Source organism: Mobula birostris, chromosome 3, assembly GCF_030028105.1.
Source record: "Mobula birostris isolate sMobBir1 chromosome 3, sMobBir1.hap1, whole genome shotgun sequence".
NCBI classification, from domain to species: Eukaryota; Metazoa; Chordata; class Chondrichthyes; order Myliobatiformes; family Myliobatidae; genus Mobula; species Mobula birostris.
This window is the reverse complement of record NC_092372.1, coordinates 29816365-29833597: the sequence shown is the minus strand read 5'-3', so window position 1 is coordinate 29833597 and position 17233 is coordinate 29816365. Positions and strand designations below refer to the sequence as shown.

Here is a 17233-nt window from a genome sequence, read left to right as displayed (position 1 = left end):
CAAGATAGCATTGAATGGAATGCAAACCTCCTCTAGGAACACATTTTATTCCCAACTGTGTTGAGTGAGCATTAGATAACCAATGGAAAGAGTTAATGATTTATAGCTCCCCATGTGATACAACTATGCAGCAGTATATTGTTCACCCAGAAAAAAAAGGCTCATTAGTTAAAACGTTAATAGATAAAGTTGTAAAGTGTATACCTTGTATCTATTATAATTATGTGATTTAATGGAGTGGCTTTAAAATACATATTCCTTCTCTCATCTGATACCGTCTCTGGGGATAGAACAGCCATCCAAAACCAAACTATAATTCTGCGTTCACCAGCAACTTTGATGTGTGTTGCTAAAATAGAATCAAAATGTTATTTTCTTTTGTATCATAGTTATTATAGATTTTTACAATCTATTTGTTTAATTCTAGAATCCAAAGATAAAATTGAGTTTTCAAGTTCCAAACGGAATTCAATTTAGTATTTTAATAGACTTTCACCAAAATCTGTACCATATGATATTAATGTAATTTACAATATGTCTAAATTAAGAAATTAGTCTATGAAACCAACTTTTGTTATTAGGCCAGAGCAAGAATCGTGGGGTCATCTCCGAGTTTACCGATCTCCTACGAGTCATGACATTTGGCCTTGGTGGCCCAGGGCGAACAAGTAAAAAAGAGCCAGAATTCTCACCTCTAATTGCTTTCTGAGTGACCCCCTGCTGGAAATTTCTTTCCCGTGGCCACTGGGTGACATCAGGGAGAATTTCTGGTCGGGTCTACTGATGCTTTCGGTTTAGAGTCACATCCCACTAGAACGGTTCCGTTCTGAAATGAAACTGCTAAAGAGATAAAGGCGAGCAAGTCTGGGAAAAGGAAGATTAAAGCTGAAAGGAGAAAAAGCTGAAGGTTCCTGTTGGATCACTTGAAAAGTGTGTGGCTTAATGTGGTCCTTTACCTTGAAGTGACCATTCTTATAATAGCGAATCATGCAATGCCCAACAGCCATCTCAATGATCGAGCATTTGCTCATTTCAGCCTGTCTCGCGGATAGGTAAAGATTATTCTCTAGCCCTGTATTGACGTCCTGCCTTCTCTCGTCATTGTTAATAAATTGAGGAATCACTTATGCAGGGTCAGGTACAATTTGAAGTGCAGGAATTCAGAACAGAGTTCTCTGAAACTGATATCAATGCAGCGTCCAGCGGATTCCGTCTTTTGTTTTAAGCAAATGAGAACGAAGCCATTGGAGCTCTCCGCAGTCGTTGGGCTCCTGTGTGGTAGGGTGGGAAATTACGGGTGGAACTGCTGCCGTCTGAATGTTGACATTAAAAATGAAAGCGAGTGAAAAATTCTTTAGTCAAAGGGAGATGGAGAAGCTGCTTATTTGAATGTGGAGGCGGGACAGGTTTGTATTGGTTTCCCGAGAGCTCGGGAAGGAGGAGGTGAGAACTACAGTTGAAGAACGGGCTGAAAACCGCTGAACAGGAGGGCGGCATCTCCCACTGGCGCCCCCTCGAATTTACCGGATTTCCAAGTACTAGTGAATTATAACCCCGAGCAAGAAAATGAAATTGGAAAGAGTCTCTCGGTAAGTTTACTGCAGGGATGACTTGCGAATTCCTCTGGTACGTTTAGTCCCAGTACTCACCGCTATTTGATGTACTTTTAGGTTCCTCTCTGTGGTGATATTCGTCTTACAGGCGGCGGGAACTGAGACTGGTGAGCGACTCAAGTGAAACTTGAATTATTCATCTCATGTTCTTGATATTATTTATTGTTATTTTTCTTCTTTTTGTATCTGCCCAGTCTGTTTACTTTTGCACTTGGATTGTTTGTCCGTCTTGTGTGCGGTCTTTCATTGATGCCAGTGTGTTTCTTTGTATTTACTGTAAATGTATTAAATCTCGGGGTTGTATATGGTGACATATATGTACTTTGATAAAAAAATTTACTTTGAACTTTGAACGTTTTTTCTTGTGATATCCAGTAATACCAAGCAGTTATGTTCGGTCAGTTTCAGGCTGCGAAGGTCAAAACTGTGAAGATAAAGATACTTCCGACTCCGCTGTTCAGAAACACACAGAAAAACATCACAGATCCTCTTTAAGACACTTTAATCACTTTAACAAACAGGCGGAAGACCGAAAATCGCGAAGCCATGAAGCGGTCATACCGTTCATTGGATTAACGGACAGTAAGTCACGGCGATCAAAACACGGAGGTCATGAGATCGAGTAAAGTTGCGGAGTCTAGTTTTGGATTCAGCCGTTAACCAACGGCAGTGGGTCTCTTTGTCAACGGCGATAAAATGGCATAATAGGTACTAATATTCCAGTTTATGCTGCAATATTCATACGGAAGTCGTAAACTTGATCCAAGTTGACTTTAATTGCCACGTCCCCCTAATCAATCAATCACATCTTCAATAATCTCTCTTTAGCTTTTTAATCCTTATCCAAACAAACGAGTCCTCACTAAGTAAACACAGCACGCTCGCTTGGTTTTATTATCGTCCTACCATCTGGGTGGGAAAGTCTTCTGAAGAAGACGCTTCCAGATGATAATTATTGACCGCATTTTAAATTCGTAATAGAAATTAACAGAAAAAGTTTTTTTTTCATTCCTCATGGAATAGCAGAACGGGTTTGAAGAGCTTCCGTTTGTAAATAGCCCATTCAAACTAAACGCCTGATAAGCAATAATTTACTTCTGCTTGCTGGACCCTCTGTGTGAGAGAACTTTCAACCACGGAACTGACCCTGTCGGACTCAAACGGAACGAAATTGAAACTGTGAGGGAGCAAGGGGTATTTCCCAATACAGTATCCAGGTTTTCCAGAATAACTATTTTTTACTGGTTTCTCAATTGTGATTAATTGAGCATTTTGAAAACGTTATTCTTACAGCGGTTAGTACTCTATAACATATTTTAGTAGATTGTTAAGAATTGAAAAGTTTTCTGAATTTTCAAGCTTGCTGTGTCTGCTCTGCATGAATAATGGGATGAGTTGGAATTTGGATGTTCAACCAAAAGAAGTATGTTGAAATATATCAGGATTTATCTGAGTCCTGATACTTGCAGTACATAGTAATTTTAAGCTTATCCTATAGGGAGGATACGAGGACTTAACTTGACGCCGAGACAGGTGCATCTTTGGATGCAACATATAGGTTGAGCCCAAGACAGAGTTCCATTTTATTTGATATTGTCAGCTGGGTGAATATATTAGCAGGACCTCATGGTTAACCATCCCAATTCTTCTTTCACAATGCAAAGCCTTTGCCTTCTTTTCACCTAATTGATCAGACAGGATCTCTGCAGAAAGCAAATACCCAAAACAGCACAGCATCACCCCCCCTAGTACCTGTATTAAACTTCAATATCTCTGGAGTGGGCTTGAAAGCACAACTTTCTGACCAACGGAAACCGGCGTTACCATAGACCATAGACTATAACACATAGAAGAATTAGGCCATCTGGCCCATCGAGCCTGCTCCGCCATTCAATCATGGCTGGTCCTTTTTTTCTCCTCCTCAACCCCAGTTCCCAGCTTTCTCCCTGTAACCTTTGATACCATGTCCATTCAAGAACCCATCAATCTCTGCCTTAAATACACCCAACAACCAGGCCTCCACAGCCAGTTGTGGCAAAAATTCCATAAATTCACCACCCTTTGGCTAAAGAAATTTCTCTGCATCTCTGTTTTGAAAGGGTGCCCCTCAATCCTGAGGCTGTGCCCCCCTGTTCTAGACTCTCCCACCATGGGAAACATCCTTTCCACATCTACTCTGTCTAGGCCTTTCAACATTCAAAAAGTTTCAAGGCGATCTCCCTCATCCTTCTAAATTCCAATGAGTACAGACCCAGAGACATCAAACGTTCCTCGTATGATAACCCTTTCATTCCTGGAATCATCCTTGTGAAACTCCTCTGGACCCTCTCCAATGCCAGCACATCTTTTCTAAGATGAGGGGCCCAAAACTGTTCCCAATACTCAAGGTGAGGCTCACTAGTGACTTATAAAGCCTCAGTATCACATCCCTGCTCTTATATTCTAGACCTCTTGAAATGAATGCTAACATGGCATATGCCTTCATCACCACTGACTCGACCTGCAAATTAACCTTTAGGGTGTTCTGCACAAGGACTCCTAAGTCCCTTTGCATCTCAGATTTTTGGATTTTCTCCCCATTCAGAAAACAGACCCCACATTTATTTCTACTACCAAAGTGCATGACCATGCATTTTTCAACATTGTATTTCCAACGTTGTTACTATTAAACCTGGGTGAAATCAAATGCAAATCTCAGAATCAGAACCATAATCACGTTTATTATCATCGTCACGTGTCATGAAATTTGTTAACAACAGCAGCAGTTCAATGCAATACATAATAAAGAAGAACATAATAATAAATAAATAAGTAAATCAATTACAATATATATATATTGAACAGATTAAAATTCATGCAAAAACAGAAATATATATTAAAAAAAAGAGGTCGTGTCCAAGTGCTCAATGTCCATTTAGGACTCAGATGGTAGAGGGGAAGAAGCTGTTCCTGAATCGCTGAGTGTGTGCCTTCAGCCTTCTGTACCTCTTACCTGATGGTAACAGTAAGAAAAGGGCATGCCTGGGTGCTGGAGATCCTTAATAATGGATGCTGCCTTTTTGAGACACCACTCCTTGAAGATGTCCTGTGTACTTTGTAGTCTGGTACCCAAGATGGAGCTGACTAGATTTACAACCCTCTGCAGTTTCTTTCAGTCCTGTGCAGTAGACCCCCCGCCCCCCCATACCAGATAGTGATGCAGCCTGTCAGAATGCTCTCCAGAAATCTCTGTGAAATTTAACAACTTGCATGTGCTCTGTGAACCAAATGACTGAGGGCTGTAATTTCTAAGTTAAATAGCCACATCTGATCTGAAGATACTGAGAAATTGAACAATGGTAAATATTAATTAAGTCGATTTTACTTTTTGACTTATATTTGTATACATTACAAAAAAAAGTCACTTATCCTATTGCAAATGTTCTTTTGCTCCATTTACCATTCTTTGCATTGTTTAATTAAACGAATACAAACATAGTGACAACCTCTCCTTTTGAACGACATACTGTATGTCAGTGATAATAAACCTGATTCTGATTCCATGCAAAGCATTATATCTGAACCCCAATCCTGTTCTCACTTATTTTCCACTAGAGTGTGCTTTTCATCACGAGTCATTAGATACTGACTGGCATTTTACTGTAATAAGGAAACCAGTTGTAACAACACAACGAACAGCCCAGATGAGATCAATCTTATTGATCATAAAACTAATCTCCACTCAGTGACCACTTTATTATGTACACCTGTACACCTGCTTGTTAATGCAAATATCTAATCAGTTAATCCTATGGCAGCAACTAAATGCATTAAAGCATGCTTGCATTGTCAAGAGGTTCAGTTGTTGTTCAGAATGGGGAAGAAATGTGATCTAAGTGACTTTTTGACTGGGGAATAATTGTTAGTGCCAGACAGGATGGTTTGAGTATCTCAGAAACTGCTGATCTCCTGGGATATTCATGCGGTCTCTAGAGTTTATAGAGAATGGTGAGTGCACAAAACCAAGAAGCATTTAGTGATTGGCAATTCTCTGGGCAAAAATGCCTAGTTAATAAAGTCAGAGGAGAATAGCCAGACTGGTTTAAGCTGACAGGAGGGTGACAGCAACTCAAATAACCATACATTACAACAGTGGTGTGAAGAAGAGCATAACATAATAATAATAATAATAATAATAATAATAATAAGAATGCATAACATGTCAAACCTTGAAGAGGATAGGCTACTTTATAAAGTGGCCACTGGGTGTACGTGTTCATGCATGTAGTTTATATAAGCATTGGCACCCCAAAGTAAAACATAATTTTCTTATCATTTGAACCAAACAAAGACCCTTAATCAGAATGGCTCACTTCCACATTGCTTTCACTAAATCAGGCAACAAGTCAACTACCAGGTTCAAACGAGTTCTAGTAATGAAACTTACAAGTTACATGCATCTTTCTTTGATGAGAGGAAATGGATCAAAGCAGACAATGCTCTATTTCTGAAGGTGCATGATTTATTTTTCTTTCCCCAGGCAGCAGGCTAAACAAGAGTTGCTGTCAGAATGGAGGAACCTGTGTACTTGGCAGTTTCTGCATTTGCCCCAAACATTTTGTGGGGAGAAGTTGTGAATATGATGAGCGCATTAGGTATGATCAATTGTGTTGTTAAGTCTAAGAACTGCAATGCTCTCTGCTGGTTACTGTTGAGGTTACATAGGTTTAAAGGATTGTGATGAAGAAAAATATTGCTATTCCTCCTAAGGTTATCCTCCTCTTGATTTGTGCTGTTTATATTCATTATATATTTAGGCCCACAATAAAAGAAAACTTTCTGTTATGTGCATTTAGTCATTATATATTGCATTCCAGATGATAAAACATATAATGTTTAATGACTGGGCAGTTCTCATCTTCTCTTTCTCTTAACAATATTTCTCACTTGTACACTTCAAATGATTGATCATTCAACCCCACCCTAAACTCCCATCCCCTCACATTTCAAGTACAGACTCAGCGTCTTCCAGATATTCATTCTTTTAATGTAGTCATGGCGCAGGTCGAACATAGTACTAAAGCACAGTAGAGAATATTCAAGAGCGATGCTGAACCACACAATGCCAAGTTTTATTTCCTTTTGATTTCATTTAGGGGATCTTGGTTTCTGATATCCTTGATGCATAATTTTACTCCTTTCATTATCTATAATTGTAACATACACATGACTATTTAAAATATTTTGCTTAATATTTTATTATATGTTAATTATTGAATGGTCCCATAGTACAAAAAGATGGACTCTTGACCTCATAACCTACCTTGTTGAGGTGTTGCACCCTATTGTCTGTCTGCACTGCCCTTTCTCTGTAACTGTAACACTTCATTCTGCTTTCTGTTATTGTTTTACCTTGTAGTATCTTAATGCACTGTTGTAGTGAAATGATCTGTATGGATAGCATGCAAAACAAAATTCTTCACTGTACTTCATCTGTCTGTCTAGGTACCATATCCGATGCGGACATTAGTGACCATGGTTTTCCATATAGATCTATCCTTCGTTTTTTGGATGACATCCTTTTCCTCGATGTGCAGCCACCTGGCTAGGCTTTTGATGTACATAAGCTGAGGTCTTCCTCTAGGTTTGCTCCCCTCAATCTTTCCAGAGAGTATGAGTTTTTCTAGTTCATCTTTCCGCATGATGTGTCCTAGGAATCTGAGTTGTCTTTCTCTTATTGTTGGTATGAGTGATCGAACTGCTTGGGCTCTTCTGAGAACTTCTTCATTCGATGTGTGTGTGGTCCATGATATTTTTAACATTCTCCTGTAGAACCATAATTCAGCTGCTTCTAGTCTCTTTTCCATTGCTGGAGAAAGGGTCCAGCATTCACTTCCATAAGTCAAGATAGAATAAATGTAGCACTGCAGTATTCTGTTTTTAGTGTACGTGCTCATCTTCCTGTCTGTTAATACGGTCTTCATTTTTTGGAAAGCTTCTTTCGCCATTGCTATTCTGTATTTGATATCTGTGTCGCACCTGCCATTACTTATTATTAGGCTGCCAAGATATTTGAATTTGTTGACTTGTTTGATTTTTTTTATTTTCGATGTTGATCACACATTGTGGGATGTTTGTCTTTCTGGAGATGACCATGCTTTCTGTCTTCTTGCTGTTGATTGAGAGGCCTCTGAGATTACTTTCTGCTGCCACTATAGTGAGTAGTTCTTGAAGTTTTGTTTCTGAGTCAGCTATTAGTACGATGTCATCAGCATATCTGATGTTATTTATATTATGGCCTCCAATTGTGAATCCTTTGATGTCTTTGATACTTCTCAAGATATTTTCACTATACAGGTTGAATAAGTCTGGTGCAAAGACACAACCTTGCCTGACTCCTCTCATGATATTCACATACTCACTCACTTCTCCTTCTATCCTGATGGATGCTGTCTGGTCCCAGTATAAGTTTCCTAAGAAACATATATCTTTCCCATCTATGTCAAGATCTTGAAGCATTTCCAGAAGATCTTGCTGCCGGACAGTGTCAAAAGCTTTTGTATAGTCAATGAAACATAGGTAGACGTCTTTTTGTACCTGAATGGCTCGTTCACAGATCATCTGTAGCATGAAAATTGCACTTCTGGTTCCAGTACATGTAACATGTAACAATAATAAACTCATTTTCCAATTTATTAAAAAAACAAGTTTGTACTGCATATTGAAGCATAAAATTAAAATCTTCAGATGCTTCTCAGTAACCATAGGAAAGCAAACTGAAATTTTGCAATGATCCTGGTTGGTTGGCCAATAGGCTAGACAATACTAGGTTTCTTTGCATTATCTGATTAGCAAATGGTTTTGTTTTATGAATCTTTATCACAATTTGACTAGAGAGAAAGGAAAGTTAACTAGTTATCTGTATAATTCTTTTACAAGTCAAAGTAGGCTTGGTTGTGAAGCCTTTTGCAGTCAATTAGTTTGCAGATACACACTCTTTAGGTTCAAGGAGGATAAAAGCTACTATGCTGAGGTAGTTCAAGACCATCTCAATGAAACACCTGCTGGAGAAGGAATATATATATTCACAAAACCTGGAGGGAAATTGGGGAAAGAAATCACATCTTTTGGATTATATTATGCTGAATAGTTGCCTATGATTTTTTTCCCTCTTTGTGTCAGAAACTGTGGCTACATTCCTGAAGGAGCATGGGTGCCTAAAAACTGTACATGGTGTAAGTGTAGCTATGGGATTTTACACTGTGTTCATGGATCTCAGAGCGACTGTGGTAAGAATCTATTTTTCTTGTGATCTTGATCTTAATGGAAACTTTGCCATAGCAGCCTTTAGATTCTTTTCAAGATTTAAGGTTCAAGTTTGTTTATTCTCATTCTTCAGTACATGAGAGTAAAGAATGAAATGATTGGTTTTGATGCAACATAAAAGAACACAATAAGCTAAAATTGTCATACAGGAAAGGGGCTGGGGGTGGCGGGGTGGGTAGTGGGGAATAAGCTCCCACTACCTAGTAAATGCTCCAAATGGTGTCTGTCTTAAACAGCCTCTAACAACCAAGACCATCTCCTGGCCTTCACATGCAGCTTAGCTACTATGCCAAGCAGAACCATTTCTACTAACAGGAGAAGGAGTAAAGGTGGGTTACTGGCACCTTAAAACCAGCTGCGTTGGGCAGATAGGGTTTATTAGCCATGGTTGGCAGCTCATCTTGGAGAAGAAAAACTTTGATTCTCAAACCTCTCCTGCATTGTGGCTCTACACACTCATGGGGAAGGCTTTGAGAGTAAACCCTGAGGAAAAATCTGGATCTGGAGTCCCTAAGGCAGAACAACATTGAATTCAATGCTGGCAACTCCTGTGATGCCAAAATGTATCAGTCTTTGCCAGTCCTCTTGATTCATCAGATGCATGGAGAGGGGGAGCCTGTGACTTGGGCAACAGCTTGCTCTCCATATCATGCTACCCTGACTTGCATATCATGTAGACAGCTGGGACACACTTGTTGACCCTGGCTATTGGAGGCCTCAAGATTTTATGTCCATAAAGTGACGCTAGGTGATGTGTATGTAGCAGTGGTGAGGGGTGGTGGGGCGGGTTAACTGGTGGAGATGTTGATTAGTCTGACAGTTTGAGGGAAGTAACTGTTTTTAAGTATTCCTAATTAACATAGTTATTACCTAACATATTTATTATGCATTCCCTATGAAATCAGCATATTTGTGTTCATTAATAACTAATAACTCCACAGAAATAAGTGGTTAATCTCTTTATAAAGATAGTTTGTCTCAGTCAATAAACATTTGTCAACAGAAAATTACACAGGAGTTGTTAGTCATTAGTTTCAGTAATCTTAAGCAATTTGCTGGAGGAGTCAATATGAGTTTTTTGTGTGAGTCCACTGAAAATTCATGAGCATGATCATTTGGATGAAGAGACTTTGCAACCATGAGTGTTTGTATAAACAATTTATTTTCATTCCAGATGAGAGGATGTTTATTATGTAATCTGAGTAAATGGTTAACATAACAAAAGGAATTTGCAGGGAGAAAGGAGATGAATGATTCTTCCACTGATAAAGGAACACAGAACAATTAATTACACCCTGAAACTTCCAGTTAAGTTTCTTGGTGATAAGTCTCATCAATGCCGCACACATGCAAAAATATTAAAATTAGAACTAATAGGGTTTAGGTATTTGTGCTCAGCTATATTGCATCCTCAGCTCCCTATTCCACTCCCTGTACACTCATGACTGCGTGACCAGATTCTGCTCTAGCTCCGTTTACAAGTTTGCAGATGATACCACTGTAGTGGACACCATCTCAAATAACAATGAATCAGAATACAGCAAAGTGATAGAGAGTTTAGTAAAAATGGTGTCATGACAATAACCTTTTCCTGAGTGTCAACAAAAGACCTCACCATTAGTCAAAGGGGAGGGGGCGCTGCACATGCTACTGTCTGCATCAAAAACGTTGAGCTTGAGAAGGTTGAGAGTTTCATGTTCCTAGGTGTGAACATCACCAAGAACCTATCCTGATCCAATCTCGTTGATATCAAGACCAAGAAAGCTCACCAATGCCTTTACTTCCTCAGGAGGCCTAAAGAAATTTGGCATGTCCCTGTTGATTGTAACCTATTTTTTTTATCAATGCACCATAGAAAACATTGTCAGGATGCATGATGGCTTGTTATAGCAACTGCTCTGCACATGACCACACAAAAAAGCAGAGTTGTGGACACAGCTCAGCACATCACAGGAACCAGCCTCACCTCTATGGACTCTGTCTATACTTCTTGCTGCGTTATTAAAGAAGTCAGCATAATCAAAAACTCCACCCACCCAGACAATCTCTCCTTTCCCCTCTCCCATCAGGTTTGAAAGCATGTACCACCAGATTCAAGGACAGCTTCAATCCCATTATCACAGGACTTAAATGGACCTTGTGTACAGTAAGATGGACTCTTACCACCACAATGTACCTGGTTCTGATCTTGCACTTGTACTGCATTTTTTAAAAAAGTTTTTACACTTTATCCTTCATTTTAAAAAAAAATCTTAAGTACACGGAGTATTGATTTGATCTGTAGAAACATTAAGCAAGAACCACTACCACTATTAATGTACAGGGGCAGGAATCAGACTCCTAAAGACTCCCTTGCCATTTTACATGAACAAGGCTGATATTTATTCCTCTTCTGTGCCGTTTCTCCATAAGCCTCCATTGCTCAATCTATCAAATAATTTCTCTACCTGTTCTTTAGTTCTTGTGAAATTCATGGAAAATAGGCTTAAGACAACTCTCTCATCCTAGGAATTAGCCTGGTGTATCTCCTTTGTACTGCTTGGTAAATAATATTCTGCCCTTTCCACTTATCTTACCAAAGCGCATAACCTCACACTTCCCCACATTGTTTATTGGTTTCCTATTGTCACGTGTACCAAGATGCAGTGAAAAGCTTTATTTTGTCTTCAAACAAACAGCTGCAAACTGATCATCCCTAACATAAGTACATTGAGGTAGTCCAAAAGGAAAAACAGTATAAAATGTATTTTTAAAGTTTCAAAGTGCAGTGCAGGTAGACAGATATGGTACAAGGGCCATGAAAAGGTCAACTGAGAGATCGAGTTCACCTTAACCTACAAGAGGTCTGTTCAAGAGCTTTAAAACAATGCGATAGAAGCTGTCCTTGAGCCTGCCGGGTGATATTAACCTACATTTGACAGTCTTTTGCCCACTTACTCAATCTATTTATATCTGGTGGCCGAATCACAATATGTTGTTCCATTTACTTTTTTGTATCATCAGCAAATCTGAAATCTTCCAGGTCATTACTGACTTGCTTTTGATTAATTCTGAATATCCACTTCTCTATGCTTAGCCTTCCGTTTCTTTTATATTTCAGATATTAAAGGTGATTTAAAAGAAGATCTCAGACATTACCAGTTAATTTCAGGGGGTTCTCGGCTGTTACCAATAAGATGCTTATTGTTGCCTGGGATATTCTTAACAACTGTGATTCTTGGACTTTTACCTTTGAATGTATGGTCTGACAAATTAGAAATGGTTCATGAAACATTTTAGTTGTGTTCCAGATATTCCAGAGAATTAATCCTCATCCATGAGAAGATGCTGCTGTAATATTAACAGTAGTTCAACTTCCAATGGATTCTTACTATTATTTTCCAAAGCACTGCATCAGCTTTATCATGAAAAGATTACGGGTACAGGGTATGTTTGTGACAGACTTTAAGTGCACCTTATATGTGAGGTATTGACTTAGTATAGTAAAATATAGTGTTTGTTTCATGATATCTTCATTGATTTGCAACGTCATAAAGATAGGTAAGAAGGGAGTGCTGCAATGATTGAATCATGTGATATTAAAGAGAGAGTACTGTTCAAGACAACCTTGAGCAGATTAACAGTTTAATGAAAATAACATTAAGCTTTTTCCTAGTTTTGTTGTTCAAGGAAACTGCTTGTTAGATTGTTGAATAATATTATCAATGATAACCTTAAAATATTATTTATGTTGTATATAATTTCTTTTAAAAATATGAAGTTATACAATAATATAATTGTAATAAACCTATTTATCCCAATAGATAGTTATTGTTCAATCATATACAAGTTCCTTGATGTTTTGGAAATGACTACTTAATCCTGATGGCTAAAGATCTCCACTAGGCAATAAAATCCAGTAATTAATTTGCCATGCATGTAAAACTCAAATGCCATAGTAGGCAGAAAAAAAACTACAACAAGGTTGGCAGAATTATGAGGGCATTAGGCAGGAGCTAAGAAGCATTAATTGGGGGCACCTTTTTTCCAGCAAGTCCACATCACATATGTGAGGTATGTTTAAAGATCAATTGCACAAAGCACAGGAAAGGTATGTTCCTATTAGAAGGAAGGATGGGGATGGAAAGTGAAGCTTGGATGTCTAGAGAGGTGATGAATTTAGTCAAGAAGAAAAGGAAATTTATGTAAAGCTTCAGAAGTCAGGATCAAACGAAGCACATGAGGAGTATAAGGACGACAGAAAGGAACTAAAGGGAATTAGGAAAGTAGGAAGGGCCATGAAAAGTCCTTGGCAAGTAGATACATAAATCAAGGATTCTATGGAGAGCATGGGACCATTAATGGTCAAAAGGGGTAACATTTGTTTGGATGCAGAGAATGTGAGTGAGTTTCTTAATGAGTACATTACTTCAGTATTTACCATGGAAAAGGATATGGAGGACCAGGAGATCAGTGGTGAGTGTATAAATATGTTAGGGCATTTAGAGGTCACGTATGAGGAAGTGTTAGGCCTCTTAATGAGTATTAAGGTGGATAAGTCCCTGGGGCCTAATGGGATTTACCCAAGTTATTGAAGGAGGCAAGAGACAAGATAGCTGGGCCCTTGACCAGTATTTTTGTGTCCTCTCTAGCCATAGACAAGATCCTGGAGGACTGGCGAGTGGCTAATGTTGTACCTCTATTTAAGAAGGGAACAAGGGAAAATCCTGGGAACTATAGACCAGTGAGTCTCACGTCAGTCGTAGGGAAATTGCTGAAGAAGATTCTTAGGGATAAGATAAATGAGCATTTGGAAACCCATGGCCTAAGTAGGGAGAGCCAGCATGGCTTTGTGCAGGGCAGGTTGTGTCTTATCAACTTTAGTTTTTTGACAAGGTGACGAGAGGGATTAATGAGGGTAGGTAGTGGATGTTGTCTACATGGACTTTACCAAGGCATATGACAAAGTCCCTCATGGGAGGCTAATCCAGCAGGTTAAGATGCATGGGGTCCATGGCGAATTGGTTGTTTGGATTCAGAAATGGCTTGTGCATAGAGGACAGAGGGTAGTGGTAGAAGGAACTTATTCAAGCTGGAGGTCTGTAATTAGTGTAGTTCTGCAGGATTCTGTGCTGGAACCTCTGCTTTTGCTAAAGTATATAAATGACCTGGATGAAAATGTAGATGGGTGGGTTAGTAAATCTGTGGATGATATCAAGATTGGTGGAGTTGTGGATAGTGTAGAAGACTGTCAAAGAATACAGCACGATATGGATGAGTTGCAGATATGGGCTAAGAAAGTCCAATAGTCTTACACATTCAATTGGGAGAGACTTCTCTGGAGAAAGATTTCTTCACCGACGCATCTTTACTGTTGGTTCCGTCCACAGGATTCCCAATGCCGAAAATAAACAGTTTAAATCGACTGACCTTAAATTCCTCTAGAGAGAGAGAGAGCACCTTTTTGCATGAACTCTTCACTCTTTCTGGCAAGAGTTATCTCGATGCAGGTACTTCCCCAACGAAGACTCAATAAGGTCGATTCTTTATTAAACTGCCAAACGATGCCGACTTCTCTTGATCCTTCACCTCGATGAATTCTTCACCCTCCCTTCAAAACTGTCGGAATTGAGTAAATTGGCACTTCCAGCCACAAATTTCCAGTTCAAATATACAATATCTTGTAAGAGAATGCACCTTCCATTTTAAAAATGAAACTGCGTCACAAAAACAAACACACAACAGAAACGGAGGCACAACACGTTCTACCTGGAAATCTACAAACTCAAAAACCTACTGCGTCACCTGAGTCGACCCTTATATAGTCACGGGGCACATGTCATCACGTGACCTCACATTGGCCGGAAAATCACATCAGGTGACCTCCAAAAGACCATTACATCATTCTCACAAAAAAAAACATATCTCCTTGAGCATGTAACAATTGCTTTTCATAAAATCCTATTGTATTTCCTTTTTTCCCCTCTGAGTACCTGCAAGAAAATAAATCTCAAGGTAATAGCTGGTAAAATATATGTACTTTGATAATGAATTTACTTTGAAATTTGAAATTGATTATTGTGTTTATATTTGACAGATAGCTAGCATATAGGTTTGGAATTTTTTGTCTGATGATTGTAATTTCTCAAGTGAAGACAGTCCAATGATTAATTCTGCACATTTCCCTGAGGTTTTCTGTTGGTTGAGGTCGATCGTGGATGTTGTGTCTTTGCTGTCTATGTGATACGCCAGTGCAGTATGATATGGACAGCAAGCTGTTGCCCATGCAGCAGGCTCTCCCTCTGCTCTTTGAATTTGATGAATCCAAAGGAACAGCAAAGACCCTTACAGTTTGGCACAGGCAGCATCGCAGGAGCTGCCAATCAGTCTTGAACTCAATGGTCAACTGCCTAAGGGACTGCAGCTCTGGACATTTCCTCGGGGTTTACTTCCGAAGCCTTTCCCATGAGTGGGTATAGCTGCAGGGCAGCGGAGGTTTGAGATCAGAGTTTTCCTTCTAGACGAGCTGCCAACCATGACCGACAAGCCCCGTCTGCTCGAAGAGACTGGTTTTAAGGTGCCTGTAACTTGCCTTTGCCCCTTCTCCTGTCAGTAGAAATGGTTCTGCCAGGCCAAGTAGGTAAGCCACACATGAAAGCCGGCAGCTGTCCTTGGCTGTCAGAGGCTATTTGAGATGCACACCATTGGGAGCATTTAACTTATCCCCACTACTCCCTATCCCCCCTCGACGATGATATTTTCCTATAGCTTTTTATGAAAGACTTTATCAGTACAACTATAAATTGAAGGCTACTCTTTCATGGCTGTTCCTCACTTTGTTAAGCAAGGGATCTGTGGATGTGAAGAGCAAGAAACAAAGAAACAAAAATAGCATAACTTCATGACCTTAACTCCAACTTACCTTGTCAAGAATATGACCTTTATTTGAAAATTAATCTCGAATTAACCTACAATTAACAGCTACCCGAGCTGAGATCAGCTAAATCAGCACAGGCAATAAACTAAACTGTGTTATTCTATTCTGGTGCACATGGTGTAGTGATATTGGTTCAAGAGATCAAGAGAACCCTACATCATTGTTTGTAGGGCTTTGAAATGGACTAGCTGAACCATGCGTTGCTTATTTCTTCCCTATCATTTGTAAGTAAGTTGTAATCTCTCATATAAATCACATGACGAATATGAGTGAATGAAAGACCTGGTTAATGAATCTTGTTGCAATTGGTCTCAGAGCCTTCTGGTTTAGCAATGTAATGTTGAGTAATTTAAAAAAATGGCAAGGATACACATAACCTCATTGCATGAGAAGTATAAGCACAGCTGGTGTAGGTACATTTATTATCATGTTAAAATGAGAATGTGGGCAGCAAGTGAGATTGGCTTTGTGGGAGAAGCCAGAGGGTGGTAGTAGACGGTTGCCTCTCTGACTGGAGGCCTGTGAATAGTGGAGTACTGCAGGGATCAGTGCTGTTTGATCAGCAAATTTGTGGATGATAGCGTGTGTCTGGTATGCATCAAGGAAGGCTATCATGGCTTGCAGCAGGATCTGGACCAGCTGGAAAAATGAGCCAAAAAATGGCAGATGGAATTTAATGCAGACAAGTGTGAGGTTTGCTCTTCGGTAGGGCCAGCCAGGGTAGGTCTTACCCAGTGAATGGTAGGGCACTGAGGAGTACTGTAGAGCAAAGGCAAGACATCCCATCTCTCCCGGAAGATCCGGGAGTCTCCCAGATATCGATAATGGCTCCCTGATGCCGGGAAATTATATATAATGTCCTGGAAATAGATTTCTTTGAGAGGGAGAGCGAGCATCCTGATTGGTCTCTCTTCGTGCTAAGAGTGGTCCCCAACCACCGGGCCGCAAGGAAACGATATGATTTGGCGATATGAGTCAGCTTCACCTTTCCTCTTTCCCTGTCACGGCCACTGTTGAGCTGGAACGCACGCGAGCTCATTACCCGCGCGTCATCCATGTCAGCGTGGGAAGGAGATCAACTGCTCAAGCTTGCAAATGACGGCGGGCTGAAAAGTATGTTTGACATAACATCTCTGCCGGCATTCTGGATCAAAGTCAAGGCTAAATATCCAGAGATAACCGCGAAAGCACTGAAAACGTTGCTTCCATTTCCAACATATCTCTGCAATGAATGCAACGAAAACTAAATAGCGGAATAGACTGGACATAAGGAACCCCGTTCGAGTATCGCTGTCTCCCATCACCCCTCGATGGGACCGTCTTGTTGCAGGAAAACAAGCCCAGGGCTCCCACTGATTCAGCGATATTGGTGTGTTACAATGATTTTATATGTTCATAC

At 39.7% G+C, this 17233-nt stretch overlaps 1 protein-coding gene across 2 annotated transcripts; it reads left to right on the top strand.

Moving 5' to 3' along the window:
• Nucleotides 1-1309: 1309 nt before the first annotated feature.
• On the top strand, nucleotides 1310-12625 carry tdgf1 (teratocarcinoma-derived growth factor 1). Of its 2 annotated transcripts, none has more exons than XM_072251772.1 (6): nucleotides 1310-1589; nucleotides 1671-1720; nucleotides 2022-2195; nucleotides 6133-6247; nucleotides 8775-8881; nucleotides 12019-12625. In XM_072251772.1, the coding sequence occupies exons 1-6, from the start codon at nucleotides 1567-1569 to the stop codon at nucleotides 12195-12197; spliced, it is 648 nt and encodes a 215-aa protein (XP_072107873.1). In that variant the 5' UTR covers nucleotides 1310-1566; the 3' UTR covers nucleotides 12198-12625. The 2 variants fall into 2 exon arrangements, with proteins under 2 accessions (XP_072107873.1, XP_072107872.1); XM_072251771.1 differs by having other exon boundaries at nucleotides 2016-2195.
• The last annotated feature ends 4608 nt before the right edge of the window (nucleotides 12626-17233 follow it).

Excerpts from the sequence above, each read along its gene's own strand:
- tdgf1 (XM_072251771.1), top strand. The coding sequence starts at position 1,567 with ATGAAATTGGAAAGAGTCTCTCG. Across the intron at positions 2,196-6,132 it reads GTTCATTGGATTAACGGACA|GCAGCAGGCTAAACAAGAGT; the intron begins GTAAGTCACGGC and ends TTCTTTCCCCAG. Across the intron at positions 6,248-8,774 it reads GAATATGATGAGCGCATTAG|AAACTGTGGCTACATTCCTG; the intron begins GTATGATCAATT and ends TCTTTGTGTCAG.